Source organism: Spodoptera frugiperda, chromosome 20, assembly GCF_023101765.2.
Source record: "Spodoptera frugiperda isolate SF20-4 chromosome 20, AGI-APGP_CSIRO_Sfru_2.0, whole genome shotgun sequence".
In the NCBI taxonomy this organism is placed as follows: domain Eukaryota; kingdom Metazoa; phylum Arthropoda; class Insecta; order Lepidoptera; family Noctuidae; genus Spodoptera; species Spodoptera frugiperda.
Genome location: NC_064231.1, coordinates 11,751,024 through 11,774,073, shown reverse-complemented (window position 1 = coordinate 11,774,073; position 23,050 = coordinate 11,751,024). Strand labels below are relative to the sequence as shown.

General features: G+C 35.4%; 5 protein-coding genes across 13 annotated transcripts; 3 read left to right on the top strand and 2 right to left on the bottom strand.

The window, feature by feature from the left end:
* Positions 1 to 88: 88 nt before the first annotated feature.
* Positions 89 to 5,613, top strand: LOC118262076 (E3 ubiquitin-protein ligase Hakai). Of its 5 annotated transcripts, none has more exons than XM_050701129.1 (8): positions 89 to 539; positions 1,529 to 1,716; positions 1,956 to 2,030; positions 2,268 to 2,369; positions 2,607 to 2,717; positions 3,070 to 3,216; positions 3,807 to 3,936; positions 4,220 to 5,613. In XM_050701129.1, exons 1-8 carry the CDS (start codon positions 329 to 331, stop codon positions 4,381 to 4,383), a joined length of 1,128 nt encoding a protein of 375 aa, XP_050557086.1. In that variant the 5' UTR covers positions 89 to 328; the 3' UTR covers positions 4,384 to 5,613. The 5 variants fall into 5 exon arrangements, with proteins under 5 accessions (XP_050557086.1, XP_050557085.1, XP_050557084.1 ...); XM_050701128.1 differs by having other exon boundaries at positions 4,217 to 5,613; XM_050701127.1 differs by having other exon boundaries at positions 3,798 to 3,936.
* On the bottom strand, positions 5,607 to 8,169 carry LOC118282398 (transmembrane protein 115-like). Its single transcript, XM_035603461.2, has 4 exons — positions 7,613 to 8,169; positions 7,227 to 7,422; positions 6,463 to 6,639; positions 5,607 to 6,309 (listed from the first exon to the last, which is right to left on the bottom strand). The coding sequence occupies exons 1-4, from the start codon at positions 8,121 to 8,123 to the stop codon at positions 6,078 to 6,080; spliced, it is 1,116 nt and encodes a 371-aa protein (XP_035459354.2). The 5' UTR covers positions 8,124 to 8,169; the 3' UTR covers positions 5,607 to 6,077.
* Positions 8,170 to 8,405: 236 nt separating this feature from the next.
* Positions 8,406 to 9,889, top strand: LOC118276651 (NAD(P)H-hydrate epimerase). 2 transcript variants are annotated; one of them, XM_035595062.2, is made up of 4 exons: positions 8,406 to 8,575; positions 8,689 to 8,894; positions 9,067 to 9,390; positions 9,519 to 9,889. In XM_035595062.2, the coding sequence occupies exons 2-4, from the start codon at positions 8,719 to 8,721 to the stop codon at positions 9,751 to 9,753; spliced, it is 735 nt and encodes a 244-aa protein (XP_035450955.1). In that variant the 5' UTR covers positions 8,406 to 8,575; positions 8,689 to 8,718; the 3' UTR covers positions 9,754 to 9,889. The 2 variants fall into 2 exon arrangements, with proteins under 2 accessions (XP_035450955.1, XP_035450947.1); XM_035595054.2 differs by having other exon boundaries at positions 8,432 to 8,616.
* An 825-nt stretch (positions 9,890 to 10,714) lies between these two features.
* LOC118261842 (proliferating cell nuclear antigen) lies at positions 10,715 to 13,598 on the top strand. The gene is made up of 7 exons (XM_035572837.2): positions 10,715 to 10,872; positions 11,140 to 11,259; positions 11,681 to 11,787; positions 12,417 to 12,574; positions 12,745 to 12,861; positions 13,029 to 13,204; positions 13,317 to 13,598. The coding sequence occupies exons 2-7, from the start codon at positions 11,146 to 11,148 to the stop codon at positions 13,425 to 13,427; spliced, it is 783 nt and encodes a 260-aa protein (XP_035428730.1). The 5' UTR covers positions 10,715 to 10,872; positions 11,140 to 11,145; the 3' UTR covers positions 13,428 to 13,598.
* Positions 13,599 to 13,632: 34 nt separating this feature from the next.
* LOC118261841 (zinc finger and BTB domain-containing protein 17) lies at positions 13,633 to 21,324 on the bottom strand. 4 transcript variants are annotated; one of them, XM_035572834.2, is made up of 10 exons: positions 20,968 to 21,324; positions 20,078 to 20,400; positions 19,177 to 19,441; positions 18,495 to 18,841; positions 18,198 to 18,364; positions 17,751 to 17,879; positions 17,305 to 17,416; positions 15,788 to 15,928; positions 14,919 to 15,107; positions 13,633 to 14,785 (listed from the first exon to the last, which is right to left on the bottom strand). In XM_035572834.2, exons 2-9 carry the CDS (start codon positions 20,367 to 20,369, stop codon positions 14,938 to 14,940), a joined length of 1,623 nt encoding a protein of 540 aa, XP_035428727.2. In that variant the 5' UTR covers positions 20,370 to 20,400; positions 20,968 to 21,324; the 3' UTR covers positions 13,633 to 14,785; positions 14,919 to 14,937. The 4 variants fall into 4 exon arrangements, with proteins under 4 accessions (XP_035428727.2, XP_035428728.2, XP_050557077.1 ...); XM_035572835.2 differs by having other exon boundaries at positions 21,094 to 21,284; XM_050701120.1 differs by having other exon boundaries at positions 15,788 to 15,874; positions 21,094 to 21,277.
* Positions 21,325 to 23,050: the final 1,726 nt, after the last annotated feature.

Below are 23,050 nucleotides of genomic sequence, written 5' to 3'. Positions count from 1 at the left end.
TTTTCTTCTACCTTTTTCATTATTTTTTTTACAAATTATCCGATTTAGTCGATTATCAATGTTACTCGATATATTTAGTTGACATTGACATCACTACTTACTAATCAATGAACCGCTGTTCGTGACGACTGTGATTTTGATGGAATTTTGTTTTATCTCATAAAATCCCTCCAAAATGAATTGAGTTGACTAAACTTTCGTGTATTTAAACAAAATGGTTATTTTGTAACACGGACAGCTAATTTTAAACTCATTACTTAAGTGATAGAGGTTAAGTGTGTCTTGAAGAAATTCAGTCATTGTAAAAGTTATTTTTTACTAAATAAACATGAATAGTGAAAAGAGAAATACACGCGGAAGGGGCCGTGGCCGGGGCCGAGGCCGTGGTCGAGGCAGAGGTAGGGGTAGAGGCAAAAAAGTTCCTAAAGTAATGTCAAGTGATGAAGAGGAATGCTCCGTGGAAGAAACTACTCAAGAACAGGAAGAAACCGTCGTTGAAGAGCCTAAAGAGGAGCCTGAACCTACTGAACCAGCTAAATGTAAGTTGAAACTAACTAAAAAACCCCTATCTATGTAAAACATCATCAAAACTATAAACAATACATCTAACATTCTAAACACCATCATTTTACAATATAAATATAACTATAAATGATGCCCCAATTAGAATACGAGCAACAGCATTCATAACTCAGGACACTTGACAGATAACCTCACTTTTTCACTATCAAAAGATAAACATAGCTATACTAACTATACATAGAAGTTCCATCACTATAAAACCTGTCTATACAACAATTCATTTAACTTAAATATAATTACTTAGTACCTAACAAACTTCCTTTTAAACTATAAATAAATATAAACAAAAACTGAAGCAGCAAAAACACACTTGTTTTAAGTTATCTATGAAGTGTTTATCAATACTATGATTGTATATTATCTGTTATCACTAAAGATAGTGTCTGGCTCTCTTTGAACCATAAAGTGAAGAGGTCCAAATCTAAGTGTTATAACTATATTATGGACAAGTATGTCAGTTTGTAACTACTTAATAATTAAGGTGATTAATGCAAGGTGATTAAGTAAGTGCATTGTATTTTTTTTTTCTACTGTGTTGAGGTTGGATATATGTCCTCTTTGATAGACAAAGGTCTTATTTTAAGTACCTTTGCAGAGTCTATGTGTATTAATATGTTATTGTGGGCCCTAATAAATGTTGTAGTACTACCTATTGATTAGTGAATCAGTAGATTCCAGTGATAAAAGTTAGTATTCAATTGCTTATCAAATTTTATAATGACTTGTGGTATTTAATCTTAGAAAAGTGTATTTCTGTTATAAATGCAGTTTACCTCTATTTTATATTGTGAATAATATATTACTATTCTAAAAACTCAGTTATATTTATAGTGTATTATAAAAATTGTCTAGTATTTCAGTCAGATGTTTGAAACAACTACCTATTTTGATATCTTATCATATTGAAATGCATAATCAATTAAATGTTCTTTTCTCAACTTTCCAGTGGAAGTACCATCAGACATATCTCAGCTGGAAGCTCCAGTGTTTACAACTCTACAGCGAGGGCCTCCGGAGCCCATGCTCAGGTTGGACTGGAGTCACCGAGCCACACTCATTGGGGAGAAGGTCCTCAACCCTATGATCTACTGCTGTGATATATGTTCTAAACCTATACTCATTTATGGACGAATGGTAAGTAAACAAATAAACTAAAGTGAAATGTTTATATTTAAATCGGGAATCATACATGCTTATTTAAGTTTAAGTTTCATGATATGAACATTTAATATGCAGTTATAGAATGTTTTTCAATTGGATTGTGGTGTTTCATGGGGTGAAACGAGAAATATGTTATAAATTTTTATTGATTCCATTAATAAAGATATAGTCTAGCTAGATTGTGATGTTCAAAATTTCTTCTCTTATTTCAGATTCCATGCAAGCATGTGTTTTGTTTATCCTGTGCCAGAGCTGAACATACACACTGCCCTAGATGTAGAGAAAAGGTATTACATTTTATATTCCTTATAATATCATCCTTTTAAAGCATTGTTACGCCTTTAATCCACAAAGGGTTAGGCAGAGGTGCATATTATTATGGCATGTAATGCCACTGTACAATGTACTTTTCACAATTTATGTTGTAAGTCCCATGTTATAATTGGAGCATCAAAGTTTAATAATCTACTAATTTAACATACTTATAGTGTGATCATTAATCTTTTTTTTTTAAATTTTTACAGGTCTTACGAGTAGAACAAACAGGATTAGGAACAGTATTCATGTGTACACATTCTGGTACAAGATATGGCAACACAGGTTGCAGGAGAACATATTTATCACAGGTAATAAATAACATTTGATTCTAAAATTTTTATCTCAAGTATTTACTTTATATGCAGCATTTATTTCTTTTTCTATAGTATAGGAAGTAATATACTTAATGATGGAAGCAGTAATTGTCTGCCATTTTACCTTTATGTTGTTTTCTACGTCTATAAATATCAACTAGAATAAATATTGCTCAATAATCAAGTCTTCCTTTAACTCTTTATTATTAAGACATTGTAATATTATTTCAGAGAGATCTTCAAGCGCATATCAACCATAGGCATGTGTCTTCTGGAGCAGTGGAAAGCAAGCCTGAGCCTGAACCACCAACTAACACTGTTGCTATTGTGAAGCCTTTGACTGTAAGTGATATATTTTCTTCAAATATCCAACCTGTGTGACCAGTAACAACCTACATGTAAAGTTAAATGTAGCAATTTAATTGTATAACGCCAGAATACTCAAACGCTACTCAATTTTAAGTTGTACTTAAATATCGTGCTATCTCTGTCATTTTATAAAGAATTGATAGTGACAGTACTACATTTGAGAGCGTCTTAAAATTGAGTAGCATGTGAGTATTTGGGCATAAGTCTTTACACAACTTCTTCCTGCTTTTATCCAGTCACCAGGAAAGCTAGTCTAGTCAAGACAATCTTCTAATAGTAATCATTTTAATAAATATCTCCTAAAACAAAGCTTTTTATCTTTCAGCAACTTCCACCGACTGCCGGAGATCCCCGCGGTCACGGCGGACACGGCCACGCTCCTTCTGGCGAACGACCCCGTGCAAGAACCAATCTCATCACCGTTCCCATACAAGATCAGACCGAGTCACACGCCTATTATAATTATTATCCTGTAAGTTATTCTTAATTATTTACTTGTTAATTCATCTTGCTATCATTCTAATGAGTCAAAAAACTGATAATATATTCATTTTCATTTAGTTCCTTGTTTATAAATGTGATCCTTTCAATACTGATTAACAGAAAAGACATCTAATATTTACTTTTGAATCTGGTATTGCAAGGAACAAGCACACTGATTAGTTGTCATTCGTCTTCTATACCATAAAAAAACATGAATTATTTATTTCAAAAAATTATCTTCACAATCGGCATTAAAGTCACGCAAGTGTGCCGAGGACAATCATTTACTATGCACACGCTATCAATAATCACGTTTCGTTGCTGTCAAAGTACCACATTTACTTCAATATAATCAATACTGTACACTTCTATAGCGCATAACGTTTAGCATAGGCGTAGCCGGGGGGGGGGTTCAAACCCCCCCCCCCCTCCCCCGAAAATTGCGTACCTAGACATTACAGAGCGTTATTTTTCTAGTTAGCATAGTACATCCCTGTTTGGCAAAGGTCTCTATGACTACCTATGAATGCATGTATGAGGCACGTTAAGCCAGTTGTTGTGATATGTTAGCCTCCGCAGCCCGTGCCGCCGCCGTCGCTGCCGCCGGTGTCGTCGGTGCCCGTCCTGGCGCACACCATGAGCGTGCCGCCGCCCACCTACTACGCCACCGCGCCGCCATACTCTGCTCCTCCGACTTATGTACCTCCTGGTTAGTATTACTATTTCGACATACATAGAATAAAGTACCTCATAAGTTGAGTAATCATAACTGTCCCGATTCATCTGAACTCGAAGATTAACGTAAAAATTCTCGATTGCGCCACCCACTTTTCACCAGTAGTGTAATAGACCACAACTGGTGAAAAATTGGTGTTTAATTTAAGATCTTTACATATGCCTATCATTTGGGGTATAAGACATAATGTTTCTTAATCTGAAATGCAAAATGTATTTAACATCAAATCTAACATATTTTTGATCTTTCCCAGCAGGCAACATGGCAACAAATGTGGCAGTATCACCAATGTCATCAACAGTTCCTATGGGATCAGTGAACACCATCGGCGAGGGAGCTCGCTGGGGAGAGAGTTACCAGCAACCCTCGGTGCCAGTACAGCAGTGGCCGCCACAGAACCCACACCATTACTATAGGTAGCCCCTGTATAAACGCCGCTATTCGTGGCGTGATCGCGAGTGACGTGCTTATTGACTACAGTGCGCTATAGAAACTCGTGAGGATAAACAAGACACTATATTGGACTTCAATTGTACTGTTGGGACACTGTTGGGGCCTAAATAACGGCAAAATGTGTGTAAAAAGATACTGTCAGTATTGTATAATAAATGCTGCATTTTGCAGTTATCACCAGTGATAACAGTGTTATACAACAAATATTATATAGTGCCTCGATAGTGTCACCGCCTACAGTAGCTAAAATTTTTACTTCATAAACATTTTAAACTGCAAATTGTGTAATTATAAAATACAGAACTGGGCAACTAAAATGAGATGGACAGAAACTAAGGGAAAGAAGTTTAATCAATCTTATCTTGTCGCAATTTCCTTTGGTTCCCAACAACGGTAGAAGCAATTTCACTAATTTGTAATCCCAAAACTTGAATCACAGAATGAAAAGGGGGAAGTAAGGCCAATGCGTGCATTGGTGCATGCAGGGTCGACGGGCCGCTTGTTTATCGTAGAAACTTATTTGTCTTGTCCCTAAGTTTTTATTCATCTTGTTTTGTAGTATTAGCTAATATAAATTGTTTTATCACATTGAGGGCCTGTTTCACTAATCTCTAATAAAATATCAATTAAGTGCCAAATCGTGTTGGTTAGACAAACAGCAACTTATTACTAAATAATTGTGAAACAAGCCCTAAGTGATATAATACTCCCATAATGAAGATGAAAGAAATAGTCACAAGAATTCCTATATTGTATTTGTATAAGATTTGTTTTTTCAATGGAGTAGTATTTTTTATTTTCTTTTTTTACTTCACATAGTAAGACTTACTCAAGATTCTGTATATTAGATTAAAATATATGTAATGTTAATTATATTTACTTCTTTATTTAGGGTATTGTTGTACCCTAGATTGCCACTTACTGGCTAAATACTGTTATTTTATTGTAAAGTGCAATGTTACAACTTTCACTATATTTATGCCAGATATAGTTATAAGCAGTGCCTTTATGTAAATCTGCATAATCTGGTATGTATTGGCAGAATTTTAGGTAGTCCTATGTACATAGTATATATTTACTCCTCTTGTATCTCAATAAAATGTATAATTCCTTGTTCTATATATGATCTGACTTAAAGAACTTCAAAATTTTGTAAGGAATTCGGAGAAAATACAATAAAAAATCTTAACTAAGTGATTAGATATTTATTTAATTAATTAACACTAATCAATATCAATTATATTTACAATATGTCACATCTTTCACACTCCTCAGCTAGACACAATCAACAAATGCAATAAAATCTGCAAAAAATATTTACTTTTTATACCCCATACATTCAACTGTAACCATAACTATTGGATTTTTATAAAGAAAAATATAATGAATACTATTTCGTATAAATTCACAGTGCCATTGCAGAAATGCTGTTGCTTACAAACTATCGAATTAAAATGCACATTTATCATGATTGTGATGTACATGAAATGCTCATAACTATCTATTAATTACCAATTGACAAACTTCATAAATATAATTAACTTCATATCATTATATGGAATTTTTGTGTCTGAGATCGTCAAGCACTCATAAAATCAACCATACCTATTTCTACATTGGTTCTGTGAACAGCCTTTTGTTTTAGTTTAAATCTTTGAGGATCATGATTGCTTCGTGGTGGGCGGGACGGGGTCAGTAAGGTCGACGAGCGTAGCTTCGGGCGGGGATGCGGCCGCTTGGCTCGACGTGGCCGGATCAGCCGGGAACTGCGGTATCACCTGTGACTGCACTTTCCTCACGGCATCCATATTTACTTTGGTCGAAAGGTTCTTTTGTCGCGTCTGTTCGGAAGTCTTCGATAATCTCTCGCTCAATGCTTTGAGCGCGATTTGTCTGAAAAAATTGGAAAAATGTCAATATACACAGATAACAAAGATGTTTCTGTCAGACGGCGAAATTTATTTAAATATATTAATATTCTAGTACTTACAGAAGATGCTGAAAAAACCGTGATAAATACTGAGAAACACAAATTCAATATATTACCTTCGTCTCTCCATATCTTGTGGCTCCACACCGGGCATTGAAATTGTAACACCTCTAGGACTAAGCGCGAGATGCACGCGACGAGGGCTGGGCGAACAAACGCCAAGTCGCACCAGGCAACGATGAGGCGGCCCCAGGATTCCTCGCACCACTGGCTGCAGGACCGTGGGGAAGAAACTACAAAACAAAAGATCATTTTTACTGGAAGAAATAAGACATTAGTCCAAGCCCCACATTTCTAAAGAATTTGTATGTTTTCTCACTTTCCGCAAAGTAATATAAAATTTCAGTTCATATACAATTAACAAAATAGCCTTATCTATAACTGATTTGTATTTACCATTAGTAAGAACATTTCCTTATGTAAATGATTAGATTATATCTAAACCATTATACAATAAAGGTTTGAATATATTACTTAAGATTTCTTTTGATTTGTGGTTTATTGATTGCAGCAAATTATTCACTTAAATTCAAAGTATGACAGACAACAATGTATTGGATACATAACATCCCATTGTTCTCTGCAAAACTTGGGATGATCTGCTACCAAAACAAAATATTTGTACATGAATTCTTCAAAGTATTTTCACATAAGTATTTACAATTCCAAGTACCATATTTTCTTGAAGGAATTTATACAAATATACAACTGAATAAATAAGAAAACAATGTAAGTATGGTTTGGTTCAATTGCCCTGTTGAGCACTAGTTTGACACAATTAGATTGCAGTGTTTGTGGCAGATTAAAATGAACAACTTACTTATCAAAACTGAAATTATCAGCCATGTCTCCTCTTGTGCCACTGCTATGCCTCTGCCAGAACCTCAGGTAGATCCAGGACAGTATTGTGCCACTGCCCCACATACAAGGGTATGTGCCCTCCAATGCTCCAATAGCCCAGAGAATTATAGCTGCTATTAAAATCAGGAGTGGCAATGATCTGTTTGTTAACTTTCCTGAAACATCAAATGAATGCTCACTGAGTAATGATGTCACAACATTTAATTAATGATTGATAATAAATTATTGAAAGACTTCAGACTGTAGGTATTTTAGGAGCAGGAAAGTTCAGTCAAGGATTATTACTTTATATCCTTTGAGATATTATTAGAAAATAAACGTCAATACTTATCAAACAATTCATACCTAATGGTGTTTTTATCAGCAGATGATCTGGCATTATCTGCTTCACGGCAACACTCACCGCGGCCAGGTAACCCGCCAGCCCGTGGACATGAATATCAAACAAGTAGGACGTTTGTCCTGTACACGCAAATATCACTAGATAGTAGAACGTTGTTAGAAATGCAACACCAACATTGGTCAGAAAGAAAAACTTCATCATTTCCACCTGACCCCATAACGGTTCTATTAGTTTCCCACATAGTCCCACTGTCACAATATCGATGATCACCTCCCACAAATGTATCTCAAGAAACCAGAACGTGAAAGTAGACCACAGTTGGAAAGAAGGTGGCAACAAATACCCTGGAGTGACACTGAGAACGTCCACAACATCGTCGGAAAACGATAGAATGTACCCTATTATAACTACTACACAGATAAATTTCACCGATGGCGACGTGTTTCCTAATAAAGCGGAAAATTGTTGTCGTAAATACGGTAAATTACGACTGAATACTCTAAGCGCAGCCATTTTTGTGACGGATGAGCGAAAAACCAAAAATGACAAGAATCTGTGAAGTTGTCAAACAAACTCGAATGTCAACATTGTCAACACGGCAGATTCTTTTCACTACACTTTGTTTCACGCAAAAATAGTATTAACAAAGTATATTCCAGTATAAATAGTGTTATTGCTACTGTTACCAAAGAAGTTTAATAATATGTGTTAAAAAGGCCTAAAATGTTTTAATACAAGATATTTGATAACTTTACAAAAAAGTAATTTTTTCGACCACTGCAGAATGCAGCTAAATCATTAAATGTCAAATTGTATGCAAATAGAAATTGTCATTATCAATGTCATACAAACACGACTCGGAAAAAATAGTATAAAAAACTACTATTATCTAGTTATCAATAGTTCTATTTACTGAACCTAACAGTGCAGTGCGATAAGTGATATCTTCCCACTTGAACTTTTAGGTATCTAAATGTTTTTTCGGCTTATTAGTAGTGGGTTGTTGGTATGGTCTACTTTTCGCCGGCTCATTGTTACACCAACTTTTCAATGTCTGATTTCTTTAATTTCTTTTTAGTTGGGAGCACCGAACGTTTGGGCTAACAATATGGCAGCAGGAGCGAAAAAATGTAGTACGACACGGCTGCGATACTTAACACAGAAGGAAGCTATTGCTCTAGATGAGGAGTTATTCAATGAATACAAGTTTAGTGTTGATCAGCTGATGGAACTGGCTGGGCTCAGTGTGGCTACAGCTGTATCACGTACTTTTCCAGTATCTACGTGAGTTAATAACTTAGTAGGAGTTGTAAATAGCATACCTTGCATTATCTTACAGCTTGCGCATTATCTGTATGTATAAAAATAACTTCGTAACAACAAAAATATTTCATTACCTAAGAAGATTCTGTTCATTTTCTTTGATACTTTATATTTCATAACTTAAATTTTTCAGGCACCCATCAGCTCTAATAATATGTGGACCTGGTAACAATGGAGGGGATGGACTAGTGGCTGCCCGTCACATGTCATTGTTTGGTTACAATGTCTCAGTTCACTATCCTAAACGCACCCCAAGGCCCCTGTATGAAAACCTCTTATCCCAATGTGTAGCATTTGGAGTAGATATAGTGGACAACCTGCCACCACCTAAAGAGCTATGTGACCACTACCAAGTGCTTGTTGATGCTCTCTTTGGATTCAGCTTCAAGCCTCCTGTGAGAGAAGAGCTCAAACCAGCCATGAATGCCTTGATTGAAGCAACTATACCAGTTTGCAGGTAAATTTTACAGGAACACAATGTATTGGTGATACATTATTCACAACATTAAAAAAAAAAACACTTTTGTAATATTTTATTTTAACTATTATCTTTTTATATAATTTGTTATCTGTTTTATGTTTCAGTGTGGATATTCCAAGTGGATGGCATGTCGAAAAGGGTCCAGGTATTGCTAAAGCACTTAGACCTGCCCTTCTGATATCTCTCTCTGCACCAAAAATGTGTGCCCAAAGTGAATTCATTTTGGATGCCAAACATTACCTAGGGGGAAGATTCTTACCACCTGGCATTTTGCACAAATATTTCTTGAGACTGCCACCCTACCCCTGTGAAGATCAAGTTGTTCTGCTATCTTGTTAAATTTGAAATATTGGTGAAATGTTTTTTTTTCTTTTTGTAATAAACAAAATATTTGCGGGAATATTATGGTATATGTGTATGTTATGCCTGGTTTGTGTATTTTACAAAAAATATATATGTATTTTAAATTGTTTTCTTTGCTATGTTTCATTGAAATTACATTCATCCTGCTTTAATGGGTTTGATTTAGTCTCATCCTGCTTGTTCTTTGTATGTTATAAACTTTGTAAGAGGTACAAAATACAAGGATCGAAGCTCATCTATCGTTCGGAAAAATCGACTACTCCCGTAATTTTCAACACACCCTCATCACATTTTCAACTATCATGACCACAATAAAATTTTCCTTTATTTACCTTTATTTCAGATTTTTAGAGATTGTAGAAAATAGCAGCACTATTCAGAAAATAAATGCAAAAAAGAAATCAGAAATATTTGAAAAATTGTGGTCACGGTAGTCGATAATGTAACGAGGTGTGTCTGATTACACGCGGGAGTTGTCTGTTTTTCCTCTATACCTTTTTTAATAGTTAAAACACTTGTTTTCCTTTAGTGTTTCTATAGCCATCATAAGAAGGCCCATCAGCGGGTTCAATTATATCGTTGAGTTGTGGGACAACCTGTACCTAATAAGTGGCACCATTGGTCGAACAACCTGAAATGCTGACACATTTCTAGTCTTCGAACGAATGTTTTATAATACAGTGTAGGTATTATTTTGTAAAATATCTGTTTCTTGGTAAATATTAAAAATATATATTAATAGGTATCTTATATTAGAGCATTTTCTAAACGCTAAAACGCCATTATAAAATATTCAAAGTTTTTTTTTGTTATCTATGAATAAAAGCATCAACTATTTTATTACTTTGTTTAATAGTATAGCATAAATTGTATTGCTATCTTTTTCTTTTGTACTCGCATTTATATACTTTTCTTTTTCAATGCTATAGATTGTAAAAGATATTTATAATAATGTTTGACGTACACATTTTCGCGCCCGTTTTTCCCGCGGCCGGCTGTCATATTCAGTAGACTTGTCAATTTGGTAAGGTCAGCGACTTGGACGCATCGTGCCTTATTTCCTTATAATTTACTGTAGTGTGAATAAATCAATATGTAAGTATTAAAAGTGTTGTTTACGTACTACACACCGTGGGTTACAAACTGTTGCTTTGCGATTCGATATTGCCGAAACGCCGACACCAGAAATCCGTTATTTTTTCATGGCGAATCAACGATTATCTATTGTTACGTCTCACATCGCTAACAAGTTGTTACCTGCTCCTGCGCTATTTAGTGAAAGCTATCATTCTACTTGAGTGCTGATTGATATGAAAGTTTCCCACTATACCTACATAACCTTTTAATAACTTTCGATTTCAGATCAAAATGTTCGAAGCGCGTCTTCTCCGCAGTTCCATTTTGAAGAAGGTGTTGGAAGCGATCAAGGATCTGCTCACACAGGCCACATTTGATTGCGACGACAATGGAATCCAATTGCAGGTAAGGAAAGAGGAAGTTCCTCTACACCCTCTACACTCTCGAACAAAGCCCTTAAACTATAACTTCCCACCCACCAATAGTAAAGGTACCTACTTTTGTTTGATATAGTACATTTGACTTTACTGACTGACATAGTGGCTTTAAAGTCAGTAGGTTTTTCTATGCGACACGCCCGCCACAACCTCTCATAGCGTTGCAACTCCTGTAAGCCAGTACCTACAGTAGATACAACCTTGGAAACGCCGGAACACTGAAGTCAGGCCCATCACAGGGAAATGAACTGTCTTGGATCCCGTAATGAAACAATTCAGAAGATGTTTATTAGAGGAGAAGAAAAAGAAAACGATAGTTTCCGATAGATTTACAATTTTGATCTTATCAGGATATACACTAAAATTATCTATGTTTTTCACTCTTACAGGCAATGGACAACTCCCATGTGTCACTGGTTTCCCTCACACTCAGAGCTGATGGCTTCGACAAATACAGATGTGATAGGAATATCTCTATGGGCATGAATCTAGGAAGGTATGTTCACCAAGTTAAACAATATATTGCTTTTAGTTTAAAAACAACATACTATATGTATCTTGTATTCCCAGTAGAGGCAGGCAAACATGCATTTACTAGAAGTAACATCAACTTCTCATCATTAATGTTATGAGTCCCATGTAGTAGTAACTGTACCTGACCAATACTGGCATCTAATAAGCATAAACTCCTTCACCTTTACCAAACAACATCAATATCAATAGTGAAATACTTGAAAAATTGTCTACTTTTTGTATTTGATAATAGACAAAAAGTGCAATGATAAAAGTATGATTGCAAGTATGTTGATATTGATAAAAAATGGGTCAGTGGGTAGCCTTTGGGGCGGATTTAGTGCATTGATAAAAGTATGACTGCAAGAAATGAGTGCAATTTGTGTACCAGATAAGGTGCATGTAAAATACTGGTTGTCAGTTAATCCGATAAGCCTATTTTTGGCTAAGTACAACCCACTTTCTAAATTGAAATATCTTGTAACCCATTGTTTGTCTAAACATAGATCTAAGTAAGACACAAAGTATTTTCTATTGTAACTCTGTACCTGTAGTTAAAGAGGTTAATGCATTGTAAATACTGACTAAAATTCCATGTTTTTTCTTCCTTAGCATGTCAAAGATCCTGAAGTGTGCTGGTGACAAGGACACAGTAACAATCAAGGCACAGGACAATGCAGACACAGTCACATTTGTGTTCGAGAGTCCCAACCAGGAGAAAGTGTCTGATTATGAGATGAAGCTCATGAACTTGGATCTTGAACATTTGGGTGAGTGTTTCAATCATTATTATCTAGAGAGTAAAAGATAAAATGTTTCTGGTAAATCATTAAAACTTCACAAAAATAAAATACACTGTAACTGTAATATAACATTATGTTCAGAATAAATAAACATTATGTTCAACTATTATAATTTATATTGATGTTTGTGTCATTAGGAATTCCTGAGACTGAATACAGCTGCACCATCAGACTGCCAAGTGGCGAATTCGCGCGAATCTGCCGTGATCTCTCACAATTTGGAGAGTCTATGGTCATATCTTGCACCAAAGAAGGTAAGAATTGCTAACCTTTTTACATTTTCAGAAGATAATCTCTTGAAACTGATAGTCTCTCTTATGTAAGGTTTTGCCAACATCTAGAAACACTTATTAAGACAAAGACTGTTTGTTGTACTTTCTTTAATAATTTGAGTAATATTTTTTTTATTTTATTCCTACAGGTGTTAAATTCTCAGCCACCGGCGACATTGGCTCAGCTAACATCAAACTAGCGCAGACAGCGTCAATTGACAAAGAAGAGGAGGCTGTTGTCATTGAGATGGAGGAGCCAGTCACCCTCACATTCGCCTGCCAGTACCTCAATTACTTCACGAAAGCCACATCACTCAGTCCGCAGGTAAATATCATTAGCTGAAGGAACTAGATACATGTCTACTACTATTATTTGCTTGTTATAAATATGTAAGTCAAGGAAATATGTTCATAATTAAATATTTTCTTCATTTCAGGTACAACTCTCCATGTCAGCTGACGTACCACTTGTCGTCGAGTACCGCATTCCAGACATTGGTCACATTCGCTATTACCTAGCGCCCAAGATTGAGGAAGAAGAGAGTTGAACTAGTTTAATTATAATTATGTGTCATTTTGTATACATTTTCCAAACATTCTTTCCAACATCATGTTTCATTACCAATTTCTCAATACTATAATTTCATACACTGTGTGTATTGCTGAAACTTGTGATAGATATATTTTTTGTAAGTACTAATAAATACATTTGTCTTAAACTTTGGTATAATTTGTAGAGTGAAACCACACAAGTTGACATAAATCACTTTATTTTCATTTTTCACATTATCAAATTACAAAAACAAAGCATCATGTTGCACATGAGTATTCTATTACTGTGAAATAAAAGTAAAACACTAATTGTCTATGGATACACGTTCAAAATAAATAAATCACTTCTAACACAATGGAATGCTGAACTTAAAGCTTCGCAGTTTTTAAATACTCGAATATTTTATTTTATATATTAAAAACATCCTTACATCTAGACAAATAATATTATTCCCACTAGTATTACACATATAAAATGGCAAGATACTGGAATGGTTATATGCATTAAAAACTAACAGACACTAGACTTAGGATGCACCACTGAAACATGTAGATGAATGATAGTTATTTTTATTAGAAGTTTAACTTTATTCATTCGAATCTATCGCTTTACTGTACAATTAGGTACTAAATGCTTGCTGTCGTATCTTTTATAATGTTTCAGTATAAGATGAATTATATTATCAAAAATGTTTAGGTGCCTGCTAAGACCATGTCCAATACAAACTAAAAGATCAGTAGTAATGTTACTAACATTCAGACACATTATATTATTTTACAAGATGTATCAGTAAAACAAAAAATGCCCACTGTTAATTTAGTTAATATACTTAAAACTTGCTTGACGCAACTTACATAACATCTTGACCTCTGGCTTATTATATTATTTGGTGATCACTTACAAAGCTAGCCAATATTTAAGTCTTATAATATATCATCTGACTAGACGTCGAGGTACTTAAAATATAATGAACTAGGGGATTACAAAAAATAAATCACTCAATATTAAATAGTTAAATATAAATTAACCGTAATTTTGGAGGAGGGTGGGCAGGTGTAAAAGTGAAAGAACAAATGGCTGGCGACATTGCTACTTGTAACTTGAAACTCAACAAGAGTCTAAAGAAACATGATAATATAATGAATGAAAGTGCAGCAAGTCGCCATGCCAAGTTTCACTGTTTCCACTTTTTGGCAGAGAATAGTACCGCTCGTTGTTTCAAGAAGAGCGAGTAGCTCTGCTTCCGCGGTACATTAGACGGTGATGCGTTGTCCGTCTGCCTTTTCTTTTCAGCAGCAGCGCGGCGGTTTGCGTCGCTTGTTGCTCCGTAAGCACGACGCCCGCGCCCTCTACCTATATTACAAAAAAAAAAACTGGTCATTAAATACTACCATTGGCGACATCACTCATTTATTGTATTTTAGAGAACATTCTATTCAGTATCTTCGAAATGAGCAACTCTATCTTCTACTCTTGTATGTCTTACCTGCCCCCCCTCCACGTCCTCAGGATTCGCGCTTGACCTCGGAAGGGCCCGGTGTTACTTCTTCCTCCTCGGCATCTTCCACTCCGCTCGGACTGATCAGCTGGTCGTGTAATGTGCGCAAGTGTCGTAACAAGTTGGACTTCACGTTGAAACCTTTGTTGCAGAGTCCACACACGAATGGCCGTTCACCTGTGAAATGAGAATTTATTTTTAAAAGTTATATTTATGTAATAGATTTGTAGTGGAATGATTACAGATATGACTCCTAGAGATGGGAAGAGTAAGTCCAGATTCTATTCAATTTCAAAATTCTGAACAGTGAATTTTCCAAAAGGCCTTGTTACAATGGTACGAATGACATACTGACAAAGTGCAAATAGCGGTTCAACTCTGTCTACCCCTAAATTAAAGCCGCGATTTTGGCCGTTTATTATGTGAATTATGTAATAAAATTGCAGTTGATAATAGTGAAGATGTTTTAATCTACTATAAGGCTTCATTTTGAACTAGTAGTTTCTAGCCATCCTCATTTTTACAGAATAAAATGAAGTTTAATAAATGGCACAAATGCAGTTCTTATTCGACATAAGAAGTGTTCATTTTTATCTGATGTATCAAACAATACCCCAACAGTCGTATTTAAAACATTGATGTAATTGAATTGATTTTCCCAATATGAGAATGTTTCGGATTGCACTCTGCATTGCTTACTCCACATCTATATGGCTTTGAAAATTCATATTCTTCTTTCTGAGTTTGGAGCTACTTACAGAAAGATTATTTTCACCAATAATTACAGAAAATTGTTTTAAAAATATATTTATTTTTATTTAGCCAATTACTGTAGAAGACCAATTATTGGTACTTACCTGTGTGCGTACGCATATGTATGAGCATCGATGCGTGAGACGGGAAAGTTTTCTTGCATTGCGTGCAACTCTTGTTTTGCGCGCCCTCTGTGAAACGATTGTGACGTTTTGGTGGGGCACTGTTGTTTGATATGGCCAATTCTAGACAATCGACATCGAACGAACATTTAGAACAGGGTTCAGTCAGGCAGACAATCACACAATATGCAACGCTTTGTTTGATCATGGCAAATAAATGACTTGAGCAAAATTATAAGCAAACAAAGCATTCCAATTACATTTTAATTACAAATCATAACTGAAGTGATTATCATGAGTAGCAGGGTTAGTGTAAGAAATAGTGTATTGTAAGCATAGGTTAGTTGGTGTAGACAGACGGACTGCATCTTGACTACTGGCTCAACTACATGACGATGTTATTGCATGCATTTATGTAATGTAAAGATATTGTACAAAGCAAAAAGTGCCTTCAGCCGATCGTTCGTCTTTATTGTGTGTTGCTTTAAGCCTAAGTGCAGTCCGCCTGTTATCTACAGTGTAAGGGTTCAGCAGAAGTAAAAAAAATAAAATCATAAAAACATAAATCAAAATCTAAAGGCGACAGGATGTTCGTTTGTCGAGAATTAGCCTATTACATAAAACAAATTTCGGCTAGAGTTCATATTTGGGAATTATGGCTCCTAAAGATACCATGGTTTGTAAGTTTTGGGGAAGCAAAGGAAAAATAAACACATAGTCGATATTCAACTAGCGACTGTAACTGTATGGCACCTCATTTGTATTTGCAAATACAAGTTCTAACTACAGACTTATCTCTACAGGTTGTTGCTTTATCAAGTTCCTTTTGTCTCTCAGAACAAAGGTAAAATCTTCATGTATTTGATTGTATTGTATTGTTAATTATAGCTTTACAGCTCAACATGGTTAATTTTAGCTATTGAAGGATTAGGCAGAGGTGTTCAAATGAAACACCTCTCGCCAGTTAACATGGCCATAAATTCGGGAATTGAACCCAAGTCATTGTTTTCTACATATAATAGTCAGCCAGTCAGCTAGAAATTTATATGGTACTATTTATTGTATTGACTTTTATTTTAAAATGCTAAATTATTTGGTTTGTCATAGAGGTACCTGATGAAAATAATCCATTGAAAATTAAAAATTGTACCTTGCAAAATAAAACCAATATCCTATCCTATTATTTTTGCAAACTTATATACAAGTTTGCTTAATTGGTTACATACCCGTTACACAGTTACACACGCAAGTTTATTAATTACTGAAATAGTTCATGGAGTTATAATTTAATTATATAATATTAAGATTTATATGAGTAACCTACCTATTGCTGTACATTGATTAGTATAAAACATATAAAATTTTTGCTCTCTCTTTTTCCTGATATATTTATAATGATTTTTCGACCCCTAAAAACATTAATGAACTTGCGAGCATACATTTCAAGTCTCATTTTAATCGATAATATCCTCGAGTAAGTAGTATGTTCTAGAACTCACCTGATTCAGTGTGTGTGCTCTGTATGTGTCGCACCCATTCCGCGGGGTTCGGGAAATGTTTCTGACAGAGGTCGCAACGAAGGAGGGCCATTGTTTCTTCTGTGTCGTCGCTCTGAAGTGTAAAGAGGACTTATCAAGATTTGGTCTAACTTCAAAGGTTTTAAATATAAATATAGCACTAGTCTTTAAAATTGCTAAAAAAAAACTATGTACTTTCTTAAAATAAATCAATTATTCTTAAAAACTGAAAAGAAAGAAAGAAAGTATGAAGAATGTAATGAAGATACATTTAAGGTAATCCAGACAGGGTCCATATAAAAAGTAACTTTACTTAAATCCTTACTATTGCAAGAGTAACCAGTAAGGAGATTACCATCATCAAATAGACATGATCAGCTAAGAACATAATATAAGTAGTAATGAGTAAGTATGTGACGTATACGTACAGCGGAGCGCAGCTTGCGCTTGCGCGCGTGCGTGGTGTCGGTCCTTGCGTGTGCCTGCACGTGGCGCACCCACGCCGCCGGCACCGTGAACACCTCCGCGCACAGCTCGCACGCCAGCGGGGAGTAGATCTGCGGATATACACCACTACATTCAAATCATCATCCACTATCATTCATCAACTTGCCCATTTTAAGTACATAATTGCCACATTTCATTTTCTGAAGTCAACTCGAAAAGTTACCTCAATGTCGCAATATACCTATGCCAAAGCCTTTTCCTAAGAAACACTCATCATTTATCAACAGGCTGTGAGTGTTCACTGCAGGACTATGGGCCTCTTTTACGTATTATAAGATGGCTAACTGGCAATTCTTGAGTTCTAAATTCAACATACAATATACTTCTGAGACACTGTAATAAAAAAAAAAACTTTATCCTTAACTTACCAAACTTTCTTCTTCAATGTCGACTTCGTCAGTGGGCTCACTCTTGACACTCATCTCAGCTTGGAACATTTCAGCGATAGACCTCTCCTCCTCTTCGATACTGCTGGCGTCCCATTCTGGCTCGTCTTTTATTTGTACTTCGCTTTCTAAGTTTTGACTCGATTTTTCTTAGGAAAAAAAAAGTTGTATTAGCTTTGGCTTTAGATAGTCGAAAAGTCGCAACTGCGACTGCTGAGCAAGGGATCTCGGATTTGATTTCATAAAATAGGAAATAAAAATTCATTAACATTAACTCACTTGATGATTCAGAATCCTGTGTTTCCTCTCCATCTTTGCCATCATCGTCAGATTTAACTTCAGTCTTTTGCCTCTTTCCATATTTCCTCTCAGTATGTCTTCTCAAGATCCTGGGCGTCAGTGGTTCGTCAGACGATTCCTCACTGGCGGTGGTGGTAGCTACTGTGACGGTGGTTGCGGCCGGAGTTGCAGTTGCAGTAGCAGTTGCGACCGCGACTGCATCAGCAGTAGGCGCTGGAGCAACTAAGATTGTTTGCCCCTTAGGAGCTCCTGGCCTAATCGCTGCTTGCGCACCACCTTCGCTTGTCTTTATAAACACTAGCTTTGGAGGCCCAATAAACATTGGTCTGGAAATAAAATTAATTTCCTTGTTTATGAAAGTATGCCTAAAGTTTAGATAATGCTCGGATCTAGGTAAAATAATGATTTAGTTTTTTGTTGTGAAACTCCTCATTATTACATTAAAGTCTGAAATTGGGGCCAGGGCATAGGCAATCCTATAAGGTTTAAAAAGTTAACATTCAGAATGTGCCACACTTACTACCCGCCCCTTCAAAAAAGGTGTGATGTTACATAAATGTTTATGTAACTAACAGTGACATAATCACCAAAGGACATAAATAAATAACGAATTTAAAAGTTTATACATAATAGACAATACAAAACCAGTATCTCTACATACCTTGTACCAGGTTGTGCAGGATTGAAGGCTTTCAGTAACTTATCATCTTTCTTAACAGCTATCTTTGGTTGTATGGGTATCTCATCAGGTTTCTTCGCCAAAGCAGGTTTGGCAAGACTTGTGGCGGTGATAGTCTGAGTAGTAGTTGCCTTCTCAGGAGTTTCAGAACTGCCATCATCAGTCTGTCTCCAAAGCCCTCTGATCTTCAGTACTTCCCCTGCTTTTAATACAGTGTCTAAAACTTCGTTTGACACTGTTGTTTCACCTGAAAAAATATGTTATATTTTAATTTACATCATTATTAAAATAAAAGAACTTCTTTGTGATTTTATTTGCTTTTATTATGTTCTTAAGATGTGTTGACTTCCAAAAATTCCAAGTTTATCTATGTTTTTCTCAAGGGTTTATCCTCTAGAAGAACTTCTGGATGAAGACAATGGCAGCATTTTTATGCTACTAAATATTCAAAATACTATCATGTTCAAATAAACAAACATAACATAAATAAAAAAACATAAACAGCAAATATGAACAACTTACACACAACTTAACAACTCATTTATAAATGTATGAATTGTGTTGACCTAGTCAACTTGAGTGATTTATATCTGGCTAGAAACTGAGTTTCTGCTCAAGATAAGACTTCAAGTAAAATCACTAGATGGATGTGGAATTATGTAATAAAATGCGACTGATAATAAATATGTAGTAATAAATCCAAAATGAACAAGAGAGTATTAACATAATACCAATCAAGATAATGTCAACGAGAAGTGTATCTATGAATAAATCACAAACTTTCATTCAATAATTTTATAATAGAGCACTTAAAAACTTTATAAACAAAGACACAATGTTCCAAAGTCGTTTAGGACTTCAAATGTTTAAACAATAAGCTTACCTTTGTACATATACTCCACGAGAATCTTCAGAGCTTTCGTAGATATCTCCGAAGGTAAGACGACGTAGAGCATCCCGCCCATGCGCGTCACCGACCGCTGGCCTTCAAACAAGTTGCTCAGGTACACGCTACACGAGCTCAGGATAAACTTGTGAGCGGGTATCTGCGACCCGTCCAGGGTACACAGCACCACATCTGTGAACCGCTCCGAGCGAAGCAACGCCGCTACGGAGCCGTTCAGATGTGAACTGTGCGAATGCCATTTCAACTGGTATGTGTCCGTGGACGTCATTTTTGTTTCGTTTATCTACATTTCACACCACCTGTAGCAAATATTACCCATTTTTAATCGTATGTTAGGTTTAATTGAAACTTATGTTTACAATAATCCCTGCACGCATGTCTGTTTACATTTTTTTCTAATCCAATTTGAAAATTAGCATAAACTTCAACTTCCAAGCATTGAAAAAGGAAGCTCTTGTCAAGGTTAGTCACCCACGCAACTTTAATTGATTTTTGTTGTAAAGCTTCCATTGGAAGCAAGTATACAAAACACACAAATTAATATTTCAATATCTATGATACTGTACATTTTATAAAACAAGTAATTCTTTCAAAATCAAAACAATAACAAACTAAAAGGACCAGTGTGTTTGTTTTCATAAAGTTTTCTTCCTATTCACCGGTAGCGCGGCGCGGCAAAATCTCAGAAATAAATACGAGCAAAATACTTATTTATATCCCTAAATATTTTTTTTCTTAAACTGTTCAGTTTAAAAATAACTAAAAATTTAATTTACAAATGTAGGATTTTAAAACAACAATTATGTTGTCTTTTAGATTCTTAACTTGAAGTTCATTGACCTTTAGTGTAAAAAAAAATATTTTACCGTAAACCACCAACAATCGAGAATATTTCTAAACTGATTCACACACATTATACAATATTCACAAACATCATCACAGAATTCAAAAATAATCTAAGGACTTTCAAACAACACAATGCGCGCACCCACCGCTTGCGACCCTCGAATCTGGTGTGCGGCGGCTGCGGCTGCAAAAATCGATAGAAATTATATTGATTTAACTCGTAGACCGGGGTTGCGCGTTTATCTTATCGATCCAACTAACTAAGCGTCGGTTAGCGGCGCGCGCCTGCGTCGTATCGCGAGGGGCGCGTTTGGTCGCCACCGGCGCCCGCCCTGACTCTGCATCACCAACGCGCCACCCTGTTCACGCGCAAATTGCTTTTATGCCAAGAATTCCTTTTCTAACACCCCACTCGCCCTGTACACGGCATAAACTTTGGAAAAATATACCGTAGCGTACCTTTCCTTTTTAATTAACTGATGGGCATATTAATTAATTCAGTATAATTTCATTACGGATCTAGGTACGTAAAATAATTATTATGATTTACAGTGCTAGTAATAGGTTTATTGCACTTAGCGCCTATGATACCCATCGCAGAAGGCAGTCCTGTGTAGACTATTTACGTACCTAGGTACAGTAACCATAACACAACATTACTAAACTATCTACATACATACCTAGGTATATGTATACGTAACAAAGCGTCGACACGGTAAAGTTATTAGAATCTCAAACGCAACTATATACAAATACTTAGCTGTATTACATCCAAAGATGCCTAGCAGATGCTAGTACAAATTACTAATCTTACTACAGGTATCATTAAGAATTTTTTGTACTTTATATTCTACACAAACCCTGGAATTTATTATAAAAGGCTCTCTATAAAGTAAGCGTCTAGTTAATCTAAATGATTATATTTTACGTTCTCCGCTGTCCCTACATATAATCGTAACCTACATAGTGATGCGAGGGGTAGACGAATTTGAAGGCCACTGGCGTTGAATGCATTTGTGAGTGCTATACGTTTTTACATTTTATAGTATACAGATAAATAGCTGGCAGCTACACATATAGGTATTATGTTTATATCTGCAGTAACAACGTAGCGATATTATGGCTGAATGTACTAGCAAGCATTTATTTTGAATTCGTAAAAATAATTCTCCGAATAGGTTGAATAAGTGGCCAAATCGTGTTTTGATTTAATGTTTACTAAATATTTCATAAATAATGTTTTTTTCTAAGAATTAAAATACACTAATTGGTATTTAATTATATTAAAGCTTTCAACTGAAAGATAAAGTTAATATAATTTTGTAAAAAAATTAAAAAGAAAGTTAATCCTTATTGTTGTTACCTAATTCCTCAACACGCTGCGTCACTTCGAGGTCGAAGATAAATGTGTCTACTCCTCATTAAATCGTATCTATCTAATAAATAATTAATCTATACGTGAATACTTCTTTTAATATTGTCTTTGTTTTATTTTCATGATTGTTCACATTAATAATTTATCTAGCGGAGTACTAGGTCCTTAAAGCTGTTTATTGCGAATCGAATGAGTTGTTTCCATGCCCACGCTTTCGAAGTTTACACGCGACATTTAGATAGAAAATTAATTAAGTTTGAAACACTTTTATTTATTAATTTCTATTTTGTTTAAGTGGAGTAAAATATTGTTGTGATTATAATAGTGCATCAAAAAAATAAGTAATATCTTGTTCAATTATAAAAGTTCGTAGGTAATAATAATTTAAATAATGGTCGATCGCCTTCTGGAATTTTTTTAATGATTTTTTTTCATGACGACGATATTGTACATGTAGGTCCTATTTTTTTTTAAATAGAGTTGCGTAAATGTTCTTAGTTATAATGTAATGGTTATATTTTATCCGCGTGTTTCTATCGTAGCGTAGTGGGGCGGGCTTGCGCGGATCGCGTGCGCACTCAATTTATTGATTTCTTTCCTGACCCCACACTACATCCCCCTTCCTATGATGCGATGTAGGTACATGATAGACGTCACAACAAAACATAGCCGGCGTCGGCGTACTTATTTAATAGTCACAATGCAGCTTGGCATTTTATCGACTATTT

What these genes read in the sequence shown, in the direction of transcription:
- LOC118262076 (XM_050701126.1), top strand. Translation starts at nt 329, where the DNA reads ATGAATAGTGAAAAGAGAAATACACGCGGAAGGGGCCGTGGCCGGGGC. An exon ending in ACCTACTGAACCAGCTAAAT is followed by an intron (nt 540 to 1,528) that starts GTAAGTTGAAAC and finishes TCAACTTTCCAG; the next exon opens with TGGAAGTACCATCAGACATA. An exon ending in TCCGACTTATGTACCTCCTG is followed by an intron (nt 3,937 to 4,216) that starts GTTAGTATTACT and finishes GATCTTTCCCAG; the next exon opens with CAGGCAACATGGCAACAAAT.
- LOC118282398 (XM_035603461.2), bottom strand. Translation starts at nt 8,123, where the DNA reads ATGGCTGCGCTTAGAGTATTCAGTCGTAATTTACCGTATTTACGACAA. An exon ending in GCTGATAAAAACACCATTAG is followed by an intron (nt 7,423 to 7,612) that starts GTATGAATTGTT and finishes TTGATGTTTCAG; the next exon opens with GAAAGTTAACAAACAGATCA. An exon ending in GATAATTTCAGTTTTGATAA is followed by an intron (nt 6,640 to 7,226) that starts GTAAGTTGTTCA and finishes TTTGTTTTGTAG; the next exon opens with TTTCTTCCCCACGGTCCTGC.
- LOC118276651 (XM_035595054.2), top strand. Translation starts at nt 8,584, where the DNA reads ATGTTTTTTCGGCTTATTAGTAGTGGGTTGTTG. An exon ending in TTATTAGTAGTGGGTTGTTG is followed by an intron (nt 8,617 to 8,688) that starts GTATGGTCTACT and finishes ATTTCTTTTTAG; the next exon opens with TTGGGAGCACCGAACGTTTG. An exon ending in CGTACTTTTCCAGTATCTAC is followed by an intron (nt 8,895 to 9,066) that starts GTGAGTTAATAA and finishes TAAATTTTTCAG; the next exon opens with GCACCCATCAGCTCTAATAA.
- LOC118261842 (XM_035572837.2), top strand. Translation starts at nt 11,146, where the DNA reads ATGTTCGAAGCGCGTCTTCTCCGCAGTTCCATTTTGAAGAAGGTGTTG. An exon ending in ACAATGGAATCCAATTGCAG is followed by an intron (nt 11,260 to 11,680) that starts GTAAGGAAAGAG and finishes TCACTCTTACAG; the next exon opens with GCAATGGACAACTCCCATGT. An exon ending in ATGGGCATGAATCTAGGAAG is followed by an intron (nt 11,788 to 12,416) that starts GTATGTTCACCA and finishes TTTCTTCCTTAG; the next exon opens with CATGTCAAAGATCCTGAAGT.
- LOC118261841 (XM_035572834.2), bottom strand. Translation starts at nt 20,369, where the DNA reads ATGACGTCCACGGACACATACCAGTTGAAATGGCATTCGCACAGTTCA. An exon ending in CCTGCACAACCTGGTACAAG is followed by an intron (nt 18,842 to 19,176) that starts GTATGTAGAGAT and finishes TTTTATTTCCAG; the next exon opens with ACCAATGTTTATTGGGCCTC. An exon ending in GAGCACACACACTGAATCAG is followed by an intron (nt 15,929 to 17,304) that starts GTGAGTTCTAGA and finishes TCGATTGTCTAG; the next exon opens with AATTGGCCATATCAAACAAC.